This window comes from Hippocampus bargibanti, linkage group LG17, assembly GCF_051943395.1.
Source record: "Hippocampus bargibanti isolate YZ-2025 linkage group LG17, ASM5194339v1, whole genome shotgun sequence".
In the NCBI taxonomy this organism is placed as follows: domain Eukaryota; kingdom Metazoa; phylum Chordata; class Actinopteri; order Syngnathiformes; family Syngnathidae; genus Hippocampus; species Hippocampus bargibanti.
Genome location: NC_142750.1, coordinates 8,903,221 through 8,927,652, shown reverse-complemented (window position 1 = coordinate 8,927,652; position 24,432 = coordinate 8,903,221). Strand labels below are relative to the sequence as shown.

General features: G+C 41.3%; 2 protein-coding genes and 1 long non-coding RNA gene across 5 annotated transcripts in view; 1 reads left to right on the top strand and 2 right to left on the bottom strand.

Annotated features, from left to right (window-relative positions):
* Nucleotides 1-151: 151 nt before the first annotated feature.
* On the bottom strand, nucleotides 152-17,555 carry tmem184a (transmembrane protein 184a). 2 transcript variants are annotated; one of them, XM_089018594.1, is made up of 10 exons: nucleotides 16,474-17,555; nucleotides 15,927-16,148; nucleotides 11,949-12,114; nucleotides 6,738-6,828; nucleotides 6,460-6,535; nucleotides 4,101-4,192; nucleotides 2,624-2,793; nucleotides 2,359-2,556; nucleotides 1,083-1,329; nucleotides 152-980 (listed from the first exon to the last, which is right to left on the bottom strand). In XM_089018594.1, the coding sequence occupies exons 2-9, from the start codon at nucleotides 16,146-16,148 to the stop codon at nucleotides 1,097-1,099; spliced, it is 1,248 nt and encodes a 415-aa protein (XP_088874720.1). In that variant the 5' UTR covers nucleotides 16,474-17,555; the 3' UTR covers nucleotides 152-980; nucleotides 1,083-1,096. The 2 variants fall into 2 exon arrangements, with proteins under 2 accessions (XP_088874720.1, XP_088874719.1); XM_089018593.1 differs by having other exon boundaries at nucleotides 152-1,329.
* Nucleotides 1,201-22,312, top strand: LOC148885567 (uncharacterized). The gene is made up of 3 exons (XR_016118044.1): nucleotides 1,201-1,342; nucleotides 5,862-5,949; nucleotides 20,023-22,312. It is a non-coding gene; the product is annotated as an uncharacterized LOC148885567 (long non-coding RNA).
* Nucleotides 17,705-24,432, bottom strand: part of psmg3 (proteasome (prosome, macropain) assembly chaperone 3) — a 116,167-nt gene continuing 109,439 nt past the window's right edge. The window contains exons 1-3 of one of the 2 annotated variants that reach the window (XM_089018601.1): nucleotides 18,872-18,970; nucleotides 18,062-18,290; nucleotides 17,705-17,982 (exon numbers count right to left, since the gene is read on the bottom strand). In XM_089018601.1, the coding sequence (XP_088874727.1) occupies nucleotides 17,830-17,982; nucleotides 18,062-18,280 (372 nt within the window). In that variant the 5' untranslated portion in view covers nucleotides 18,281-18,290; nucleotides 18,872-18,970 and the 3' untranslated portion in view covers nucleotides 17,705-17,829. Of the gene's footprint in view, nucleotides 17,983-18,061; nucleotides 18,291-18,871; nucleotides 18,971-24,432 lie in introns of those variants that run through there. The other variant, XM_089018602.1, reaches the window with a different exon arrangement.

Here is a 24,432-nt window from a genome sequence, read left to right as displayed (position 1 = left end):
TCACTTTTATGACTCACTGAAACGTACACAAAGGTGTCTTTATTTTATATGATTTAAAATTCCACTATGTAGGTCTAACTTGTTCTCGCCTCAAAAAGAGCAACGGTCCACCATAGGTGTTAAAATTATGACATGTACAAAGTAGCCAGTCTACAATAAAAAAAGTCTTTATTATTATTTTTTTAAATCAGTCTCTTGCAGAACATCTTCCATGCAAAATGTTTGCAGATGCTTCAACAAAACAGAATAGCATCAATTCAAGAAGTGAAACTCATACGAAAAAAAGCACACTCTGACCTAGTTACTAGATTGAAGTTTATTTTGATTGTTTCTTATGTAATTTCTTGAGGTAAATTTGGGCTTGGTGTTTCCTGCAAGCCATCACCATTGAGTTCGTGAATCCGCCATGAGCTCTAAGTTTCACTTTTTGAACAAAGCTATAAAAATAAATTACATTTTCCATGATATAATCATGCATTGAGATGCACCTGTAGAGTATAATTACAAACAAATGTGTAAATATTTGAAGAGAAAATCCATGGAATTATAAATCGTGACCCCGATACTAAAAGGCTTCGTGAAAAACATTCACAGTCAGCGCAGACGCCACAAATCTGCCTTCTAGTTGGACTATTTCAAATGAAAACAACTCCCACTATGTAAGAGGTCGACTGTGACATGGAGATACATGCAATACATACATTCGGCAGCGATATATTGTGCAGTTTGAAGTACCTGCTCCAAAACCAGTATGTCTGTCCAGGAACTTCCATGCTTCATGACTCGCAAAAAAAAAAATCCTTGACAGCCATTGCCACACTCCTGGAGTCCCATTGTTGCTTGTTTGATATCACAAAGGATGTAAATTTGTGTATGTAATAAGGCCTTGAAGGCAAAAATCTCATGCTGCCGAGCTACATTATTGAAAAACGGGTTTATCCTGACAACGTCTATTTGGAGTAAGCAGCCGTTGCTCAACACTGTTGATGACAATGAAATACAATCCGGTTCTGTGCTTTGTAAGATAAAACCGTTTCCAATATGGGGAGGGAGACGAGTGATGGTGGTGAAGAAGCACTCACCTCGACGTGTCAGCTTAGAACTCGTCGTCAGACATGATCAGCATGACCTTGTCAGACTTGCGGGAGCCTTTGATGGAGGTGGAGGCGGTTTTGCCGTTGGGGCACGGTTGGACCACCTCCTGCGTGGATTGCTGCGTGTACTGCTGGTAGGCCGGGGAAAAGTTGTGGATGGCATCTTGCACCATGTCGCCCGGGTTGATGGTCTCCTTCAGACCGCTGGAGATGCTCTGCATCGACGGGATGCTCTCTAAACAGGGAATGTGAGTGTTTTGGGGTCTTTAAAAAAGAACTAAACCCTTTCAAATATTATAAGGATGTATAGTGGGACCCTGGCTTACGAACGTAATTGGTTTCCAGACAGAGTGTGTAAGGCAAAAAGGGTGTATCCCAAAAATTAATTTCCCATAGGAAACAATTAAAATGAGAATAATCCGTTCCCAGGTCCCCATAAAACATATATCCACAAAACATCTACTTTCTAATTTTCTAAGCCTTAAAACTACACAAAATATATTACTTATACTTATTTTATGTATAATAAATGTGCTATAGTATTAAGATTAAAGAAAAAACTGCTGTACAATAAAGTTATTTTATTTACCTTTGTGATGGTCGTGTATGGCTTGATGGAATGGAGTGTCCGGTTTCCTCAGCATTAAACACTTGATAAGGAACATCGGCTATTTTCACCATCTTGAGGAATGATCCCTTGTAGGTGCTTTCTCTGTGATAATTGTATCTAGTTCTTCATCAATTGTGATTTCTTTCGCTGGGTTGATAGCTTTTTGCATCAAGTGTACAGATGACTTGTGCGGGTTAATTGTGGAGCCTGATTGACGGGATATTTTAACCTTCCAGTCTACACTCTCCTTTTGAACTATCAAAGTTGAAATGGGTCCAAATTTCACTGTTTTCTACCCATTTTCTCCCCATTTTACTTGTTTTTTTTTTGTTCCAAGCTCTGTCCTATCCCTTCCGTGTGTGTGTGTGTGTATTTTCTCACTCTCTCTCTCTGTCTCTCTGTCTGTCTCTTAAATGTTTACCCCCCCTCCCCCCATCTCAAGCTCAGATAACTCAAGACCCATAAAACATCGGAACGCTGATTTGAATGTTCATGTAGTCCTAATACTCAATATTTTGTGGGTCCTGCAATTTGAGTAAAAATGACAAATACCCTGGCATTGGAGTGGACACGTTTGCACCTCGTCTGGCAGTGAACGAGTTAAAAAAACACAGCAACACAACTGGTGTTCACTTGGGAAACAATTTCACTCACGTGGAACGTCATTTTTCTTCTCCTGGTAGACAGTGCAGGTGAAGGCGTATCGCAGGGCGATGGCGGCAAAAAACATCTCCATGCAGATGATGAAGTTCTGCCAGCCGGCCGCCACCGTGCCGGCTCCCACTTCTTGCCCGTCGATATAGAGTGCCTTGGGAATGACACCGCAGCGTTCCAGGATGGCGAGGACCATACCTTAAACGCCCACAAATCATATTGGATCTGTTCACAGTTCTGAATGAATCTTATGTGTCGACGTTACCTTGCCAGAAGGACAAGAAGATGACAGATTTGATGGTGAGGAACTTGAGCACGGGCTCGTATGGCCTTAGTAGGTCGCTGGTGGCGAAGAAGAAGAGGAAGAGGGCGTAGAGCGACAGGCTGACTGAAAAATTGTAGATGATGGTGATGTACAAGTAGCCTCCGTTGACGCTGGGGAGAAAATAACATGATGAAAATCAGAATTAGTACAATTCATCTTTTGAGAAACGGGACTAAAGGGGTCATTTCTCGATCCATTATCATCTTTGTCCAAAGATTTTTGACTGTATTTTGGAGGACTCATACAACACAGGCGAATCTCCTGTTTCAACAAGCAACAAATGGTGCGTTACCAGAATGTGAACGACGTAACACTGTAAACCGCTAGTTAAGTGACAGCCCATATTACCATTTACAAATTAACCCATAATACAGTCAAAGCTCGGTTTTCGAACGTCTCGGTTCATGACCAATTCAGTTTTCGACCAAAAATGTTGGGTTATTTTATGCCTTGGTTTACAACCGAAAATTGAATCTCAACTAAACTGAGCGCACTTGAATACATCGCTCGACTTCCCTCCGCTTCCTTATACATCACTTCCTTGTGTCTCATCTCATTGTGACCGACACAATATCCTCGTGAGCTGTTCCATTGTGAGCAGTCAAGTTTGTATTGATGAATCACGATAAAAAAAAAAAAAAAAAAGCAGACATTGATGTTAATGAGAAATGTTTCGGTTTTTGACCAAATTGGTTTTCGATCAGGTTTCTGGAACGGATTATGGTCGAAAACTGAGGTTTGACTATACGTAATTCCACTATCAGAATCAGGGCTGAAGCTGCACGGTGAAAAATAGCTGTTGAGGAGATGCCCTGGGGTGCTATATTAACTCATTCACTGCCAGACGATGTGCAAAAATTTGTCCACTCCAGTGCCAGGATTTTTGGCATTGTCACTCAAATTCCAGGACACACAGAATATTGAGTTTTAGGACTACATAAATATTCAGTGCAGCGTAAGAAACTTTACACTCTCTTCTTTCAGCAGAAAAAAAGAATTAATTCCTAAATTATATGGGTCTGGAGTTATAGGAGCTTGAAATGAGGGTGGCTGTCCAAAATACAATGCAATAAGTACAGTACATATTGGTTTATATAGTGCTTGAACAACAGCTGAAGCTGGAACAAAGAGCTAACATGGAAAAAAGGGAAACGCTCCCCCCTGGTGGAAAGGAAAAACATTGCCAGAGGCCATGGCCAGCGCTTTATCGGCACCCAAACAAGAAAAAACAAAACTCGAACAAATTCGGGAAATGCGCTCAATGTCATATTTTCAATTCCCGAAAATAAATTGTCAAGAGCCGCCGACACACATTCGCACAATTAGCTGTATAAATTGATATGTATTGTATTATAACAAAGCGAGCGGCTGGAAAATAGCGAGACACAAAAGAATGAAGAAGCGAGCCGCATCTCACTTAAAATCCCCGTCATGGTATTTGCCGTAGGCTTGCAGGATAATGGTGATGGCCGCCATGATGGGTTTGACGATGCAGAACTGAAGAGTTGCCTAGGAAACAAACAAACACACGCATGATAGGAATGATAAGAAGGACTGTGGATTTGTTGATAAAATTATGACACCTCGTTGGACATCAATGCGCCCAGCGTGAACGATTCATTATGGATTTAACCAAATACACATCTAATAAGCTTGAATGCACAAGCTGCATTGTAAATTCTGCCTGTAAAAAGTTTACATTCCTCTGGTATTAAATACATTCAGAATTTGGTTTATTATTGTGAATGTTGTTGTTTGCAGCAGTTCAGAACTGCACTGATGAGGCAAAATTACTGTATAATTAAATAACCATTAAAGACACACGGCTATCATATGGGACCTGACTCAAACAGAGAACAGTAGACAGCCTCTTTGCTGCAGTATGAGCGCTTGTGTAGTCAAAATCCAAAGAGGATTTGAAAGGACAGAGAAGAGCACCTGCTGCTGACGTCTGCTGCGTCAGGTTAAGAGAGGGCCGTTGACCCTCACGTGTGCTTCTCGACTCCGACCGACTATCTATGTGCCTCTTCGAGGCAATAGTCCGAGTGGGCGGGGCTGGATAAGGTGGGTCGTCGTGGGGCTTAACTACATTGCGTGAGTAATCATCCTTGCAAAGGACTCAGATTGTCCTTTCTGCCAGCCATTTTGTTTCTCTGCGTGTGCAAAGAAAAATAATTCGGCACGATAGGCTCTGACAAACGGGACATTCAGGAGGATGCATTAGCACGTCCAGAAGTCAACTGTATTTCCTGCCGCAAATGAAATGAGAGCGACAGAGCGAGACAGAGTTAGAGAGAGACGTGTCCATTCAGACCTTGAATTAATCAATATGGGGCAACTTTATACATAGCTTTCATTTCAGGTGTATTTTTTAGAAAGGTGACCCAGCAAAGTGACTTGAGAAGAAAGTGCAATAGAGTCAACATTATTATTTTGCTAAATGCGTTGGCAACCCGCGGGTATTTTCCATTAAAAAAAAAGACCAAATCAATTTTGAATCATTAATTCCCCAGCTCAGAATAACCACAGGCTTTTTCCTGTTCATACAATTTGCACTTGCAATAGTTCACTAGTGGCACCTATCGACAGGCCAGATTTGTTGCGTCCTCCTGTGTATTAATTAAGAGGAAAGCTACTCCGGTTTGACTTGCAGTTCAAGCACCCCAAAGCTCATCTTCTAAAATTGATCAGGCCTGACTTATGCAAAGAGTATATCGAGCGCAGGCAGGGCATCTTTTGATATTTTGTTCAATAGTGATGACACACATGCTTGTCACGGCACCAATACATGTATGAATCTTTCATTTCTGAGTGCTGGCGTATTTTAACTTCTGTTCTCTTCTCAGCCTTTAGCATTCTGAAGCATTGGACCGAAATGTAACATATGCAGGTTGAACAAAAGGGGTCCAATGAATGACCCTTGAGGGACTTCAAAGTTCAATTGTATCAAATGTGGTACTGAGATACAACAGTACTAGCAACGACACCTTCAGCTCTCAAATGTTCATTTCCACTAAATTTGAATCATTAAAAGCAGTTTGACTACCCTCCGCAGACTTCTTCGGTTGTTTCTTGAAAATACGAGAATATGTTTGTTTGCACACTCTTTTTAATGTCTTTTAGAGTTTTGCTGCAATGCACCAAAGGTAAATGAATATTCGCTTATCTGTTTTGGCAGTTCCCGGCCGATCATGGAAAAGTCCGAAATATCCTCTACCACGACTTTGGAACGCACCGCAACAAATGCAAGGGGAGTTCGGATAGCGGTAAGGCAATATGGCAGACGACAAAAGTTAAACCCTCTGAAGGGAAATGTAACAGTTTTCAATTGCTGTTTAAATAAACGTGTTTCTTTAGCTATTGTAACAGAAGTATGTCATATGTGGCGCAAATCATGTGCTATGCGCTAATTGTAATAGGCGCCGGTGCTGGCGCAGTGGAATTCAAAATTTGCGCCAGTGGCTGTTAAAATGCGTAAATGGTGCAAGGGCGTGGCCCAGTTGCATCCCTGGTTCTAGGATAATTTACATCATGATGTGCTTACTTCTGGGGGAACATTCCATGTGTGGTAAATTGATGTGTGTCCACAATCAAGTGTGACATCAGGCGACACACTAAGACACCAGCAAACAGTTTTGAACAAATGTCTATTATGTTTGCTATAAAACGACAGCAGATCAGCTGTAATATCGCTCAGGTCGTCCGATTTGGAAATTCAACCACAGTTTCCTATTTGCAACGTGTGACTGCTAAAGAATCAGCAAACTGTAGCATACCTGTTTGCAAAACCTCAAAAATCCAATGGAGTAGCTCAACCCGCCCAGGCAACAGGTGCCATATAAGCAGCTTGACCTGCACAAAAAAAAAACAGGATTGAGATTCATCGCAGAGGTCTGTGCAAATAGAGTGTAAAGTTAAAACATTGTACTGCATACGCCTGTTGTGTTAAATGAGTGTCGATTAAAAGTGGGCAGTGAGAAAAACCACAAGTGGCACAATGTGAATTAATCTTCCCTTGCAAAAGCATTTCAAGAAGGTGAAGAAGATAACTCACTGTATGGGCTTCCCTCGAATCTCGGACATGATGGCACTCTCTCCTCCCAGGTATTCGAAGGACAGACTCAGAAAATTATAAATGACAAATGCTGAAACAAAAAGAAGAGACACGTTTGAACAGATTGCACAAAACAAGCTAACAATCAACTTCAAATCAAAGTTGATTTCAAGGGGGTTGAGCCAAATTGGGTGTGATAAAGAATAATTAGTGCTACATGATGGAACAATAGATGTTTCACTTTTTACATTAAGAGGCTTGCGAGGGTTGTGTGTCTTGGAAATCCATTCCTAATCCTTTGTTGCTATTTCAAGGAAGGATTAAATGAAGCTAATGCAGATGCCCAGTAAAAAAAAAAAAAGCGTGAGGGTGTGGGGCTTTTGTGTCGCTGCCATCAGTCAGCCAAAAAAAATTGCATTTCAAACTTGAAATTAATCTTCTCAATAATATGCCCCTCTCCCCTTCTCATATTGGCTAGCGATCCTCTTTTACACGGGTGAAATATTTGACGATTTATCATGATTGAGAAGAAAAGACTGTCATCGCAGAGTGCCAATAGATATGCGAAACTGTCGCGGCTTGGAATTGAAGCAGATTTATGTGGGACAGGAGATGTGAGACAGTCTCTTTTCCCCAATGGATGCTACAGCTTTGTGTTTGCTTTCCACATTTAGCTTGTAGCAGAAATGCACATTTTACCATGACATCCCTGAACCACTGGCGAAAAAGACACTTTGATCCTCTCTTCTTTCATCTAGAACTGTTTCATAGAACAAAGAGTGTGCAGAAAGTGCGTAAAATTGAATGCCTGTCTGTGTCTTTGGTGGTATGTCACATTATTTGTTATTTAGTGTTTTTTTTGTTTGTTTGTTTTTGACTTCGACATGGCGCCCCGAGAGTGTCTGCCTGTACAGCAGGTCCTGCATTTTGTTTTTCTACTTCTTCCTTTCATCACTTTGCTGCTGTGAAGTGTAAATTTATCCACTGCAAGACTAATAAAGGCCAATCCAATCAATATGGAATTATTTACAACACACAGATTTAATACATGGCCTGAAGATCAAAATTATTCATTTACAACTAAAACAAGCGTTTTGACTGTCAGTGTCAATGTGTGATTATGAAATAAGATGTGAGCTACAACTGAATTTGATCATACAGTGGACCGTTTGGAATACGACACAACCCTGACAGAAATTGATGTAACGCAATTGACTTCTCACCATGATCGTGTGGCGTTCGAAAATTCTGCAAAACTGCACCCATCGTGGGGAAAACAAAAAAGAAGTGTTAAATGTGAAATGTGTCGTCGTAAGCGGCAAGCACGATCCCTCGGGTGGTACGCAAACAAATCCCCACCTAACTAAATTGAGTTTGATTTTAGTTTTTCATAGCTAGGAGGTCAATCATTTTAAAGTACTTATCAACAAACCGGCCACTTAGGGGAAAAAAGCCTGTCTTGTGTTTGATGAACAATTACGCTTACTATACACCTGCATTTAAATGTTGATATAAGATGGCGCCCCCCTGTGTGGCTGCCTCCGCAGCAGCTCTCTCCCTTTCTTGTCTACTTTTTCACTTCTTTACTTTCCCGTTTTTGTTTTGCCTAATCTCGTTCCATAAACCTACGAAGAGGAGATGGGCATCTTTTCTTTTGCTCATCGCCGTTATTTTTTACTTTTTCATCGCTCCTGTGAACGGGGAATCCACGCGCACGCGGAATCCCATTGTTTACAGTCGAGACCAGCTACTAGCGTGGCGGGCTAATAGCGGACTAGCGGCCGCCGCACCAGACATCCCCGATGAATTGAAGAGGAGGAAACGAGGATGTCGGGCAGGGAAAGATCGCCGCAAAAGAACGAGGAAATACCGACACGTTCTCCCGTCCGTCATCATGGGGAACGTGAGATCGCTCCCAAATAAAATGGACGAGCTGGCGGCGCTAACGCGACATCAGAGGGAGTACCGGGAAGCCAGCTTGCTACTCGTCACGGAGACATGGCTTTCGGCAATCACTCCGGACGCCCACGCAGAGTTGGAGGGCTTCCAACTCGTACGAGCGGACAGAAATGAAGGCAGCGGTAAGCAGAAAGGAGGGGGGATTGCTGTATTTGTGAATGACAAATGGTGCAATCCTGGGCACATCACGGTGAAGGAAAAACTTTGCACTCGGGACATCGAGCTGCTAGCCGTTAGCCTCCGGCCGCGTTACCTGCCACGGGAATTCTCACACGTCATAGCCGTGACGACGTACATTCCCCCTACGGCAAATGGCGGCGCTGCCTCCGATGCCCTCATATCTGTTGTAAACAAGCTGCAAACCCAGTCCCCCAACGCCTTGTTTATCATCTCAGGGGACTTCAATCACATTTCCCTGAAATTCTCCCTCCCAACATTCACACAGTATGTAACTTGTGCCACCAGAGACAATAACATATTGGACCTATTTTATTCAAACGCCAAGGATGCATACAAACCCTCCCCCCTCCCCCCTCTCGGAAGAGCAGACCACAATATGGTTTATCTCCAGCCTGTGTACAAACCCCTTGTCCAGAGGCAACCAGCTGTGACCCGCACGATCAAAAGATGGTCCACAGAAGCTGAAGAAGCTCTGCGGGACTGTTTTGATTCAACCAGGTGGGAGCTCTTTACTGAGATTCATGGGGAAGACATTGACTCACTCACCAACACCATCACAGACTACATTAACTTTTGTGAACAAAACACCGTACCCACCAGGACTGTGCGGTGTTTTGCCAACAACAAACCATGGATTAATCCCGACATAAAAGTCCTCCTGAAGGAGAAGAAAAGGGCTTTTGTGTCGGGCAACAGAGAGGAACTGAAGGCCGTGCAGATCCAACTGAGGAGGAAGATCAGAGAGGGGAAGAAGGCCTACAGGATGAAAATGGAGGAGCAGCTGCAAGCCAGCAATGTCGCTGGTGTCTGGAAGGGCCTGAAAAACATCTCAGGCCACAAAAGCCCAGTGACATTGAACGAAAAAGACAAGGACTGGGCAGATGAACTCAACCGCTTTTTCAATCGGTTTGACAAGACGCCAGCCGCCCCCGGCCCACCGTCAACTTCACCTGTAGCTGCACCTGCACCAACTCTCACTGTGGCCTTACCCTCCCTGCCCCCTCTCACGACCAGCTCTCCACAACCAACATCTGCCCTCCCAACCGTTGCCACACCCTCAGCCGCCACTCTGCCTCCTGGTTCCTGCCTGTCTGTCACAACTGCGCAGGTGAGGAACCAACTGAGGAGGATGCAGGTGAGGAAGGCAGCAGGTCCGGATGACATCAGTTCCCGACTCCTCAAGACCTGCTCCGACCAGCTGTGTGACATTGTCCAGCACTTGTTCAACCTGAGCCTGAAGCTGGGCAGAGTTCCACAGCTGTGGAAAACGTCATGCCTGGTCCCAGTGCCCAAGATTGCCAACCCCAAAGAGCTCAACAGCTACAGACCGGTGGCGCTGACGTCTCACCTGATGAAGACGCTGGAGAGACTCGTCCTCGCCCACCTGCGACCGCTGGCAAGCTCATCGCTGGACCCGCTGCAGTTTGCCTACCAGCCCAGCATCGGTGTGGAGGATGCCATCATCTACCTCCTCCATACGGCGTTGCTGCACCTGGAGAATGCTGGGAGCACGGTGAGGATCACATTCTTCGATTTCTCCAGTGCCTTCAACACCATCCAGCCAAGTCTACTGGGGGACAAACTGCAGCATGCCGGAGTCGACCATCACCTCACATCCTGGATTACAGACTACCTCACAAACAGGCCACAGTACGTGAGGGTAAAGAACTGTGAGTCGGACAGGCTTCTCTGCAGCACCGGAGCGCCGCAGGGAACAGTCCTGGCTCCATTCCTCTTCACCCTCTACACCTCGGACTTCAACTACAACACCCCAACCTGCCACCTTCAGAAGTTCTCTGACGACTCAGCTATTGTCGGCCTCATTACAGAGGGAGACGATAGGGAGTACAGGGGACTGACAAAGGACTTTGTGGACTGGTGCCAGCAGAATCACCTCCAGATCAACACCGGCAAAACCAAGGAGCTGGTGGTGGATTTCTGCAGGAAACAATCGTCACCTGCACCATTGAACATCCAGGGTTCGGACATTGAGAGGGTGACCTCCTACAAGTACCTGGGTGTTACTCTAAACAATAAACTGGACTGGACAACAAACACGGATGCCCTAATCAAAAAGGGTCAGAGTCGCCTCTTCCTCCTCAGGAAACTGAGGTCTTTTGGAGTTCAGGGGTCACTCCTAAAGACTTTCTATGACTCTGTGGTGGCATCAGCCATCCACTATGGCATTGTCTGCTGGTCAGGCAGCATCACCACCCGGGACAGAAAAAGACTGGAGCGCTTTGTCAAGCGGGCCAGTTCTGTCGTGGGCTGCTCGCTGGACTCTCTAGAGGAGGTGGGCAACAGACGGACGCTAGCTAAACTAAAAGCTATGACGGACAGCCCCTCCCACCCCCTCCTGCCCATCCTGACAGCTCTGGGTAGCTCCTTTAGCCAGAGACTATTACACCCGCGCTGCAAGAAGGAGAGGTACCGCCGCTCGTTCCTACCGACTGCTGTCAGGCTTCACAATTCCCAATGATCACATGTGAAAAAAAAAACCAAAAAACTGGACACCTGTAAATATGGGTTGTTGCAATATATCTAAATGCATTTCTTGATTCTGCACTATGTACAGTCTTGTTTATAGAACGGTTTTTGCACATCTACATTTGCACAGTATACAGTTGACATTTTTATTTTGTTATGCTTAGAATATCTTGTTTTCTATCCTTTCACTCCCACCCCAACCCCATCCCTCTTCAATTGCTGCTGTGGACTGCAAATTTCCCCATTGCGGGACGAATAAAGGTATTCTGATTCTGATTCTGATTCTGATTCTGAAAGCCATTTTATGTATTTTATTTTTTATTAAATAGGTGGTACTCGTATTTGATCACATTTGATGTGTTATTGTTCCTCGCGTTGTGACTGTAACAGAATATGGTGCAAACCTTCAAAAAATGAATAGCATCACTATCGCAAGAGTAGGAGTATCCACTTTCCACTCAACAAGAACCTCATCGTGTGTGGAAAAACTTGTTTGATCGGCTGCTTGTTTTCATTGGCAAACGGTAGAAATGTGGTTGTCCGGATTGTCGGGGGATCTCACGTCCTCGTACGTGGCGCACGTACCTTCATAGCAATCTCGAACCGAGTCAAAGTAGACGTAGTACTGGTTGTTGCTGATGAACAGCAGGCTGAGCCAGGAGTCGAAGGCGTAGATTGGCACTATGAGGAGGATGCGAATGATGTAGCGCTGCTCATTTGGCACCGTGTAGGAGCGCAGATGTGTGTAGATCTAAGAGGGTGACACAGAGCACGTGAGAAAATATCAGAAAAGGTCCACAAAAATGGACTGTGAAAAGATGGAAAACATACTTCTGTGACACGCCGTGTTAATACAAAGTATTCAGAGCATCTGCTTGAACATTCATAATGCACTTTGTGTATCCAACGGGGCTATGATTGATTGCGGTATTTCAAATGCTTTTTGAGAAGATATGCCAGAAGAACGCAGCAGCGATTCATTAATTTTCAGGATGTAACTTGCTGCCATGCAGTGACAAGATGTATTAGAATATCGAAATGGATGTTTGTGAAATGCTGATAACACGAACATTGCAATCAGAGCTGCACGCAAATGTCATTTTCCGAGCGGGCTGATTCATTGTTTGGCCGGCATAATGTGAAGAAAGGCCCAAAATGTTTTGCGCATAACAATTTGCGAATATTTGCTCCGTTGTTGCTGAAGTGAAGTTTTTCCTTCAATTTGATAACTGTTGCTTTCCTCAACTCCCTTGACGAACGCAAAAGGCAATTGTAATTAATTATGCAATGTGGAGGAAAAACAATATCACATTAAATATTAAATAATAATAAATAAAAATAAAATATCAAGAAATGAAGCCATAACTTTAGCCAAGCTTTGCAACAAGACCATAAAAGATAACACCTGGGATAACAGGAACCTCTGATGCTTTACAATTATCTGAGCAAAGTGCAATTTCAATAAATAGTCCCCCTCTGTAACCAAGGGAGCACAGAAAAGAGATACTGTACACCAAACATCTGTCGCCGTATAAATCAGAAACTCGACAAGGATAAGTGCAACCAGGAACTTGCCTGGCCTGTATTATGCCTGCCTAGAGGAGTAAACAGCTTTGTATACTGAAATAGTTCAGGCCATGTCTTGCCATGAGGCAGCTTTATTTACAAAACATGTTTTAACTTAAAAATGGTGAGTATATTTTTGCTTTTTTCAATGTTGCTGTGCCAATGACCATTTTGTGTTTGGGAGCCTTTTACTGAGCTTCTTCATCATTATTAAGTTCATAGAGTTGCTTGTTCTGTCGCCACAATGACACATAAGCCAGTGTCCTCTTGTGCCGGTCCCAAGCCCGGATAAAAACAGAGGGTTGTGTCAGGAAGGGCATCCAACGTAAAAACGTGGCCACAACAATCATGCGAATCAAACCTCTGAAGATGGACACTGATTCGCTGTGGTGACCCCTTGAAGGGAAAAGCCGACAGGAAAAGAAGAAGAAGAGTTTTAACTTAAAAATAAAAACAATCAATATGAGGTTTCTAAAATAATTAAATAAAAAGGCACTTAAAAAAACCTTGATCACAGATAAGGGGGGCGGAAAAACAGTTTTTAACATACATAGGATACAAAGCATTTATACACTTCAATTCTGTGAGCATCTGATCCTTATGTGTGCAGCGCAACTGCTAAACGCGCCTTCATCTGTTGACATTGAACTCTGGGCACAAGTAAGTGACCCAAGTCTGCATATCTCAGAGCCTTACTTGGGTTAATATACAATCAGCTGAATTTTATTCAAGATTCCAAAACATTCAGTGGAGGACATTTTGCCTGTTCCAGTAGTTACTTTGCTCAAGACAGCAGCGCAGAGTGTTAATTGAACAGGATATCATTTGGTGACATTGATAAATATCGCTACGTGTTATCTGCCGAACCATGCTAACCAATTTTAGCATTCTGAAGCATTGGACCGAAATGTAACATATGCAGGTTGAACAAAAGGGGTCCAATGAATGACCCTTGGGGGACTTCCAATTTAAATTGTATCAAATGTGGTACTGAGATACAACAGTACTAGCAGCGACACCTTCCCTGCATCAATGATGCAGTATGATGATGATGCAGTATGATGCACAGGTGGAACTTTCGCGGCTTGGAATTGAAGTGGGTTTATGTGGGACAACAAATGTGAGACAGTCTTTTTGTCAATGGACGCTATAGCTTCAAGTTTGCTTTCAACATTTAGCTTGTAGCAGACGTGCACATTCCACCATGACGTCCCTGATCCACTGGTGAAAAAGACACTTTGATCCTCTACTCTTTCATCTCGAACTGCTTCATACAACAAAAAGAGTGTAGAGAGTGCTTAAGAATTGATTGTCTGTGTCTTTTGTATTGTATCACATTGCTATTTAGTTTTTGTTGTTGTTCTTCAAGATGGTGCCACAAGAGTGGCTGCCTTTTTAGCATCTCCTTATTTTGTTTTTCTACTTCTTCCTTTCCATCCTCTTCCTTTCATCACTTTACTGCTGTGAAATGTAAATTTCTCCACTGTGAGACTAATAAAGGCTAATCTAATCCAATCCAATATTATATCACTGTACTTCAATAAGAGCTCTTTCTATTTGTGATGAGGTCAGAAACGTCAGTCCGTTTGAGTCATTAAAAAAAACAATGTTTGATAATCTTTGCTAAAAAGGGAAGACAGTATGCATTGTAGCAAGTCATTTTCCCCTTCAAAAAATATTAGCCAGTCAAGTTGATGTTTAGTAAAACCCAGTAGCAGATTAATGGAGCATGAGTGCAAGGCTGAAAATGGTTTCTGGAAGAATACACACACACACACACACATCATGTTCGTCTTAGCCAGAAATTTGCAATTAATTGGAATGTCTCGATCACACACATACAATGTTTGTTGAACCCCGCTTTCCGCACGGCCTCAACACATTTAACTGCTGGCGGCATAGTGGTCCGAGTAAATGATAAAAGCACAATGATAAGCAATCATCACCGGTGGAATCCAAGTGCATGAATGAAATAAACATCTTCAATATTCAAATGTTCCCTTTAAACTGTGATATCGTCTTGCAGTAAAACTATAAAAGAGAGGTGGCACCAAGCTGAAGAGAAGGCAGATGCTTTGGAACTGCCAAAGTGAGCTCGATAAAGGTGAAGTGTAAGGCAATAAACTTTATGGATGGAACAATTGCCTTGTGTCCCTTGGCGAGGGAGGTACGCGCGGCATATGTCATTTTCAAGCCATCTCCGATAACACATATTGTGAGGGGCACAACCCCGATGTATTCAATAATGTTCACATTAAAACATATGGCAAGGATGGACAATTTAAAGGCTGCAGGGGGCCACAATTTTTCATCAGTGCTCCAGAGGTGGCCACTGAGGACCATACACTTCTTCACACGTGTCAAAATTTATATGGGTTTCCTCCACCCACCCAAAACTAAAAAAAATATTGAAATGATTTTTCTAAACATTAAGAGGCTACTTTATTAATTTGTGTTGTTGCATGACGACAACCGGAACAATTTGTATGAAAAAAACATTTATGACATTAAAAAATAAAGCAAGTAAAGCGGTGTTCAGTTGTATTTAAATCTTACAATACATATTGATTTATATAGCGCTTTATATTGGTTTAATGGTTTCTTTTAATCTTTTAAAACTTTTTATTGACGTTTCTTCATGTGCACATTTTAATGAATAGGTTGGGCTGCGGTGCCAAGCAAAATGTCACTAGTTTGCTGCACATCACTCATTAAAAAATGAGTCATCTGAGTATGAGCGCCTTGCTACATGACCCTCGACCGTCATGGTAACAAGCACCTTACAGCTAGTCGTATTAAGTTCATCCTGTCTACTTTATATCAAATTTAAGACAGATTCTTATCTTACAGACAGTGTATTTTCGGTGTTGAAATACCTGACATGTTTCGGCGTCTACTTCCGCCTTCGTCCTTTGTATTTGGACCTTACAGGTTATTTGCATGCGCCCGCCCAATACTGAGTGAATTCAACCCGAATTTGAAACAAATCATACATACCTGGTGGCACGTAATGAGCAAGGCGGACCACACAAAGATGCCAGAGAGGGCACGGGCGGTCATGGTGTTGAGAAAAATCTGGTCCTGCAGAATGGTACCATTAGCTGTGCGAATGATGGTCATGTTGGACACATCTGTCCTGTCTGGGATGATGGGGGCGCTCAGGTGGACGATGGAAGTATTCTCCAGTGACGCGTCCATGTCGGCCACCGAGATGTTCATCTGGGGAACACACGTCATCGTCATGATACCTATCAACAAACCTTTCGTGTGTGTGTGTGTGTGTGTGTGTGTGTGTGTGTGTGTGTGTGTGTGTGTGTGTGTGTGTGTGTGTGTGTGTGTGTGTAATTTATTGTAATGTAAGGAACACAAAGAAACACAAATTGTACCACTCAATTCGGGTTATTATTGACTTTTAATACATATAGATGTTGACTGACTGAAAGCACACTCTTAAAACAGTTTCATTTTCACATAGTTGTAAAATTGCATCTGTACAACTAGTAGTTGTGCAGAGGTACCGAATGTTGTTCCCAAATGTACTCACCTTATCCCGAACTGTGGCGCAGTCGACACAATTGCCACAAACAGGGAAGAAGCGTCCCGGACCGAGCGTCAGCAGATCAACATCAGAATTTGATCGCTTATCAGAGTCGGCGGCCGCAGGCGTCAAACGTCATTTATGAGGTGGCTGCCGAATGCACGCCTTCAACCGTCTGCACTTCCGTGTTGCTACAGGTAGGCCGCAACCCCCTGTGGTCGAAGTCCGTCGGAAACAACACACCCCAATAAGAAAACAAATAAAAAGTCCCCAACAAAATTAAAAAGTTGTATTTTTATCGTCGCTTGTTGAACAAAATGAGCCGAAACGTCGTCAAAAGTAAAAGTATCGAGAAAACACGCAGCTTTAGGGATCAAGCGTCCGAGATAAACAGGTTGGGGACAGGTGAATGCGTCACGTGACCAGATCATTGCGTGTGACGTCTTTGTGATGCCTTCAGGGCCAAAGGAGATGCCACGGATATGTCACATTTCTAAGTAAACATTGTTAGGGATTAACTACTTAGTACACACATAGTTGTACGTACTGTATTAATGGACTGTAGCATTTAAAAAAATGGAAGGTTTGATCGATTATTTTATCAAAAGGGTAAATCTTACACACCTCTTTCAAAAACATTTCTCAAGCTTTTTTTAAATTCAAGTTGGAATATTAGTATATATTATTTCAGGCCAACAGTTGTATGGCCTGCTGGAATCTGTGAAATTGTGGCAGTTCCTGAGACAACTTCACTCCATAATTTTTTAGATTTAAAAATGTATGTGTACTTTTAGTCACGGCAGGATCACCCAATTCCAGGGTAACATTCACATTTTAGATATTTTTAACATTGTAGATTTTGATGTAGCCACACACGACATTTTTTACATGTATCGGTACAGTGGATCACTGTTGGAACAATCGACATATTGCAGTGTTAAAAAATTGCAAGTTTTTAACACAGTTAAATGTAAAAACTAAAAAGTAAGAAGGGTTCAATAGTCCCCAGAGGAATCATTTTTCATGATCACCTTTCAGAATGCCTCAACATGCCTACAAACACCCCAATTGTTGGGAGCACATGCATCCATGACATGAACCGTGTCGAAGCAAAAAGCTCTGTTTATGAATTGTGTACAAATCTCATTTATGACATATTTTATCGACAATATCTGATCATGAGATGCTTTGGGATACTTACATGACAACACAAACAGCATTATTAATCATTCATGTGTGAATGACAAAAAGTGTCATTTTTATATGCAATAAAATATGTGTTGAAAAACATCCAACTCCATGAAAACAAAAACGACAAAAAGGGAGATTTGTAGGCATTTTTCTGTCCACTTTGCAAATTTTCTACCAAACTTTGCAACTTTTGATGAGCTCTTTCATTTGCTTAATTGCATCTACTGAGGAGTCCTTGAGTGCCAGTCCCAATAGGATGGGCCGGTTGCCGGCTTCTTGGGACACAAATGTTCCCAGGTTTTTGCCACATACGTGTGTCAGGGGCTGAAAACAAAACAGAAATGTTAATGCAAAACTGAACAGAAATACATTTCACATCTAGAAACCAATTAATTGCGCATACCTCATCCTTTCCCAGCAGCACTTTGGTGGAGAACATTTCATTGCTGAAGTCATCGCACCTGGACTCAGGAGTGACGGACACCAGCGTTCCGATTTTACCGTACTGTGTTATGACAATAAATATGTAATTACTGAATTCTGTGCAGACAACTTGTGTGGTGATGCCGTTGATTTCTTTGTGTGTCTGCTTCGATGAGATGATGGGTTCAGCCGCAGACATGGTGTTGATCCTGGGGAGGAAAATGAGTGTTAGAATATACATTGTACATGGTGAACTAATAACAAAAGCTTTGTAGGTCAGGTAAAACATTATTTCAAGAATATAACAATCAATTGGATCAAATCTAAATGGAACTGGAAAATCCATTCCTTAGAGACGGCATATATTGAAGCTCCAGCTGCTTATTTATTTGCAACAAACGTCGATTCTCTTTCCGTTTCATCAATCACCGCTTCAGTGTTGTACCGTATACTTTATTCCTTAGTTTGCATGAAAGCAGAATTGTCACTTGTCTCAGAATTCTTACTTTAAAATCATAATTAGGTCCGAATTCTGAAATAAAAGTGAGTGAATATTGCCAACCTTTTGAAAACTGTCCTGAATCTACTCTCCCGAATCTACTGTCGAAATGCCAAGACCAAAATGCTGTCACATTCATTCATTCCCTAATCCGTTCTTTGTCCGACAACAGCGACTTTTGTTTTGGGTTAGCTACGCTGATGCTAACATTAACCACGCAACTGCTATCCGTTTCACTTTCAACAACAGAGAAAACAACGACAAGAGCATCTTGAGTAATTCAAAGCTCACCTCTTGTTAACGACCAGCGAGGTTACCCTCCAACGATTGTCATGAACGTGCTGCAGGACAGTTAGCTAAACATGCTTTACGCTGCAAAACGGATTCTACGTCGTGACGTCACGACGTTTTCCGGGTTACTTTCGACTGAATATTGAATTCGTATTGAATATAAAATAAATAATAATTAAAAACAAAATTAACATAAAAATAGGACGAAGGAAAACAGTATATTTATTGAGACAATTTATGAATAAATAAACGACAAAAATTATCTTGGTAAAATATTTGTATGGTTTGATAGATGTTTAATTATTCGAGAACAGGTTTTTCAATTGGAGCAAATTTGAATAATCATAACATTACTACTCTACTACTGCTGCTGCTGCTACTACTAGTACTACTAACGTCAAATAAGAAAAATCACAATAATAATAATAATCATCATCATCATTATCATAATATTCATCAATCCATTTTCTAATATGAAGAAACAAAACAAGCAACCAATTCCACACAATAGACAAAACAAACAAACAAATAAGTATAAGAATAAAATTAATAAATAACTATGTAAATAAATACATGGAAAAACATTTACAGGAACTCAATGGTTTGGTGTGGTGGTGTTGCAGTTTTTTTATGGTTGATTTTTAATTACAGGAGATCATAAATAAAGTATCGTGTCAGTTGCGCACTATTATGTAAATGAAAGTGCTCTGTTATGTTTTGAATTTTGGTACTGCAATAATATTGTGGCTAACTTTCATACCATTGCTTAATGCTAGTAAACTTGATTGAGAAAAGTGGAACAATACACTTTGGGAAAAAAAACATATTGGTTTACTCTTGCACTCTAATTTTTCATGTCAAGTTCATTCTAAAACTAGAGGCTTTAAGCTTCTTCTGTTTACAGATGTTTAAAGCGCCCATGCCTTCACAGCAGGGGAAAAATAGGACAAGAGAATTACTGATCCGCATGATTTCTCGAATTTAGTGGTTTTCTTTTGTCATGTGCCCCACAAATAACCACTTTAAATCAACGTGACATTTGAACAGAACGAGGCCACAGATAAGCAGACACAGCTTCATGCATGACGAGCGCCCCGAGGAAATTTCACAGTCATCAAAAGTGCTTATGAGACTTTTTTTTCTTATTCTAGATGGATGTGAAGCCCCAGTGAGGTCTGCAAGTGCTGCATCAGGCTGATCTGAAAAGCAGCATCCGTGTGACACGTTCACAATGTCAAACAGAGCGCCAGACTCAGCAGAATTGCTATGCATTGTGGGTTGGCGGCACAGCAATTGAAATGGGTCGGAGAAAACTGATCATGTTGTCATCTTCACACTTAATAACGGTTCCCAACTATCAATAAGCAACATTTCAAAGTAAATAAACAAACTTTAAAAAGACAAAATGTTCAGATGTGATATTCCAAATTCTCAATTTGTTTTTAAAACAGTTATTCATAGACCAAAAAGAATGCCAGCACTCAGTGGAACCTCAATTGAACACTTTGGATCATGAGCAAAGTAGTTCATAAAATGTATCCCCCCAAATCTGAGCAAAACTCAACAGTTTGAACCATCATCATGCATGACGACGTTTGTGTTCATACATACTGAGGCTTTTACCACATGGCTTAATTGGCTCCGACTCCATCTGCCAGAAAATTTGATGTGAGGCTGGTAAATGGTGTCTGTGTTCCAACATCAGAGTAATCGTTGAAGTTCGAGCATAAGTACAGATGAACAGTAATGGCAGTAAAACCAGGAATTGACGAGCAATCATTCAAGCTTGTTCTTTGCCTTCTTGTATTTAGTTTTAGGTCTGCCCCCCTAAAGAACAAACAAAATCAAACAAAAGAAACCAGACGAATAGTTGTCTGGCATAAAATATTTTCACTGTAAAATAGATGTGTGTCTGTATTTTCTTTTCAAGAAAAATGAAAACCTGAACCAAATCCACATTTTTCTTTTTGGTTTGAATTTGAGGGAAAAAAGCTTACTCTGTGAAATTTATAGCAATTTAGAAAAAAACACATATTTCATAAATGTTACAATACGTATTACCACATTATTTATTTTGTTATTATATTAGATTAGATTAGGTTTTATTTGTCTCACATTGGAGAAATTTATATTTCTCAACAGGAAAGCGATGAAAGGTAAGGAAGGTAAGGAGGTAAGGAAAAGAAGAGGAAAAAAACATACAGTTTTCATACTAAAATTAATATGAAAACATAGACACAGATGGTCATATTATTATTATTATTATTATTATTATTATTATTACGTATTATTATTTTTATTATTATTATTATTATTATTATTATTATTATTATTATTATTATTATTATTATTGTTATTGTTATTATTATTATTATTATTATTATTATTATGACAGCCCGATGTGCTTCAGAAAACAAAATGAGGACAGATCACTATGACCACATGGCTTGTTTTTACATTCACTGTTGAAAAGTTTCACTCGATCAATAATTTTGTAAGTTTGCCAAGCAGACTGTGTTAAAATGTCACCTCAGATGTAAATGGATTTTTGGGAGACAATTCTACCAATCACCTGGCTGACCGGCCCTCGCACCTGCTCGCAACGGTGAAACAAGCTCACGCAAATGGACGCCTGGCAAGAAGAAGCACTTTACACAACACATCCCAACACGCTCTATTATTACCCTGGTGGCCACTAGAGTGCTGTGCTGTACTGCAGATGGACCATTTGCTGTGACATTTGAAAGTTACACTTCATTCGCATGGGACTTTACCACATAGGCCACTTTCCATTGTTTTTGAAAATGCAAGACAAGGATAAACTGAAAGGAGGATGGCAACATACCCAGTGCATTTGTCTGAAACTCTTGAGTCCCCTTTTCTGTAGAAAAAAACAAGCATAATTACATCTTAGATTTTCAGTATCATTTGATTCGATTTTTTTCCTGATTTAAACGCTAATTAAATCTTATGTGGTTTGTCTGTCTGGTCGAGACTTCAGAAGTTCTTAGTCCAAATCTTGACTCAAACTATTGCCATGTGAGGAATTTGCATGCATGTTTTCCTTTGTACTCCTCCCAAATAAACATGGTTTTGATTCGGTTCCTTGAACACTCAAAATTGTCCACAGGTGCAACTGAATGCTTGCTTGTCTGTGTGTACTCCACGATTGGCTTGCGACCACTCAGAGTACCTCCGGCAGCACGGAAAATGTCGTTTGTGGCGGCAAAACATTTTGCTTTTCTTTCCCACACTGTACGGACATAATTATTGTGATAACATTGAAAAGAAAGTAGTGAATGTTGTCAATTTTCTACTAATTAGAGTTGTGTTTAGTGAAAACAGGCTTGTAATTTATTGAATCAGAGGTGGCTAATATATGGTCCGTGGTCAAGCATTCAAAGTGATCATTTGAAATGTTGCATTAAAAAAGCCACAAACGTTCATTGAACACAAATAAACATAAAATATTATTTTTCAAAATATATTAATTTGATTCTCAAAAGACCCCTTGCTCCCTTTATACCAGAGAATAAACATTACCTGCTCCCTTACATCATTTGTAAAACCCAGTTCTTACCCGGACATGTTTGCACAAGTTATGACGGCACTTAGGATAATGAGTGATTGTTAAACATGAGCGAATACTTCACATTTCCATCACAAGTCAGCAGTCATCATTTTGGGTGCACAGTGCTACACCACTCCTCCATATTCAGCTCAACTGCGGATGGAGTGAATGCTTTTGCTCTAACTTTGAATTAAATCCACATTTGAGTGAGCGGCAGAATGGATGGATGTTCATCCATGTTTCAGGTTGTAAGCAGACAATTTTGTTATTCACTTTTATAACAGCTATAACAACTGTTTCAGAAAAATACTCAAAACAAATAAACTGTACACTTGAAACACTCTTTCATGTCCTGCTCATTTCAGCTTGTTTTTAATAGATCGTTCCTGTTTCGTCAAAGTGAGCTAGCGTCAACCCAGCCTCGTTTAGTAGTTGGCGTCTGGCCTTTGTGACCCCGGCGATTAAGCGGCATAGCCTGCGCTTTGCAACCCGACAGAGTTCGCAGGCCAGAGTCTGAGAAAAATAAGCAATAAGCAGAACTGCACATGCTACACCGTGTGTATGTGGCCGTCTAATTACCTTGCTGGCTTCCAGATCTCCTGTTTCCTCCCAGGTACACGTTAATATCACACTTATGGGGAGGCGGGGCGGTTCTTTCTTTTGATAAATAATGTTTATGTTTTATTTATTTTATCCGTGTCCGTGAATTCTTATTAAATAATTCCAAATTGTCTTTCAGCTTCCTTTCATTATTTTCCTCCTGTTGCACTGCTTCCAGATGTGTGTTTTCGTCTTTTGAAATAATCACATTTCAGGCATCATTTGTTAGCAGGGTCTGAAATCTACTTGGATGCCTTCACACTCAGTTCTGTGGGAATACATACTGGCCAGCGTTAGCACACTGTATCGGTAGCGAGCTGCATAAGCAGATATATTGTTTTGATTGAATAGCAGTTTTGTCAACCCACAATGGCGGAAGGAGGAGAAGAAATGGATTTGGTTGCAGATTTACTGCTAAAGCATTTTTCAAGACAGACTTTTCAAGAAAAAAATGGACTTCATTAAGAAAAGTCGGTCAGTTATTTCCTGTCAAATGGTACCCTCTAGTGGACTTTTAGTGAATCACACCACACTTTTTTCGGTCTGGATTGATTCAGATGTAGCAATACTGAAGGCCTTACGATGAAATCCACTGCTCTCTACCTATCTAGCCAAATAGTTAGTCTGCTAGCCACATCTAGCTAGGTAGCTTTCCCCCCTTTCCTCTGTCTCTCACACACATGCGCGCACAAATACACATGCGCACGCACACAGACACCCCCCCCCCCATACACACAGGCACGCACGTACTTGCAGCCTGAGTCAAATATGAATATTGAAGCATTCATACAAGATGGAGTGAATGTCAGCGATGTTAATAGAAATGAATGAGTGTCACTGTCTAAATTGTGATGCAGACTTGCCTGATGAGTTCATTAGCCATAATCAGACAGGGATACTTTTTGGGCACGTGCGTGAAATACCATGCCACCTGCCCTTTCGCCGTTGTTTTACTTGTTAATGCAAATGCTCCACCTGATTAATTCCAATAACTTTGTTGATTTGGAACACTGATTATTCGCCTGCGGCGTGATGCAGAACCTCATTATGACGCAAGCGGCCATTCACCACCATCTCATCGAGAAATTAAATATTCAGAACAATTAAGGTTGCTATTCCGCAGCGTTCCACAAGCAACAGCAATTGCTAATTGCATTATGATTAAATATTCTATATGTATATCAAAACAGATGTTGTCTAATGTGGCAAAATGTGCTTGTTTTCCCTCGCAAGCGAAAGAAATGCAAGGAGGGAGTCTAAGATCTAAATCCATTATATTTTCACGGAGTTGCATTTTCTTGATGCTGCGGGAATGTCTACTGAAATGGCATCCATTAATTTCTCAAAATGTCACCAAGCGATCACTCCACTCTTGAAAATTCCATTCAAA

Excerpts from the sequence above, each read along its gene's own strand:
- tmem184a (XM_089018593.1), bottom strand. The coding sequence starts at position 16,148 with ATGAACATCTCGGTGGCCGACATGGACGCGTCACTGGAGAATACTTCC. Across the intron at positions 12,115-15,926 it reads TGCTCATTACGTGCCACCAG|ATCTACACACATCTGCGCTC; the intron begins GTATGTATGATT and ends TCACCCTCTTAG. Across the intron at positions 4,193-6,459 it reads TTTTGAGGTTTTGCAAACAG|GCAACTCTTCAGTTCTGCAT; the intron begins GTATGCTACAGT and ends TTTGTTTCCTAG.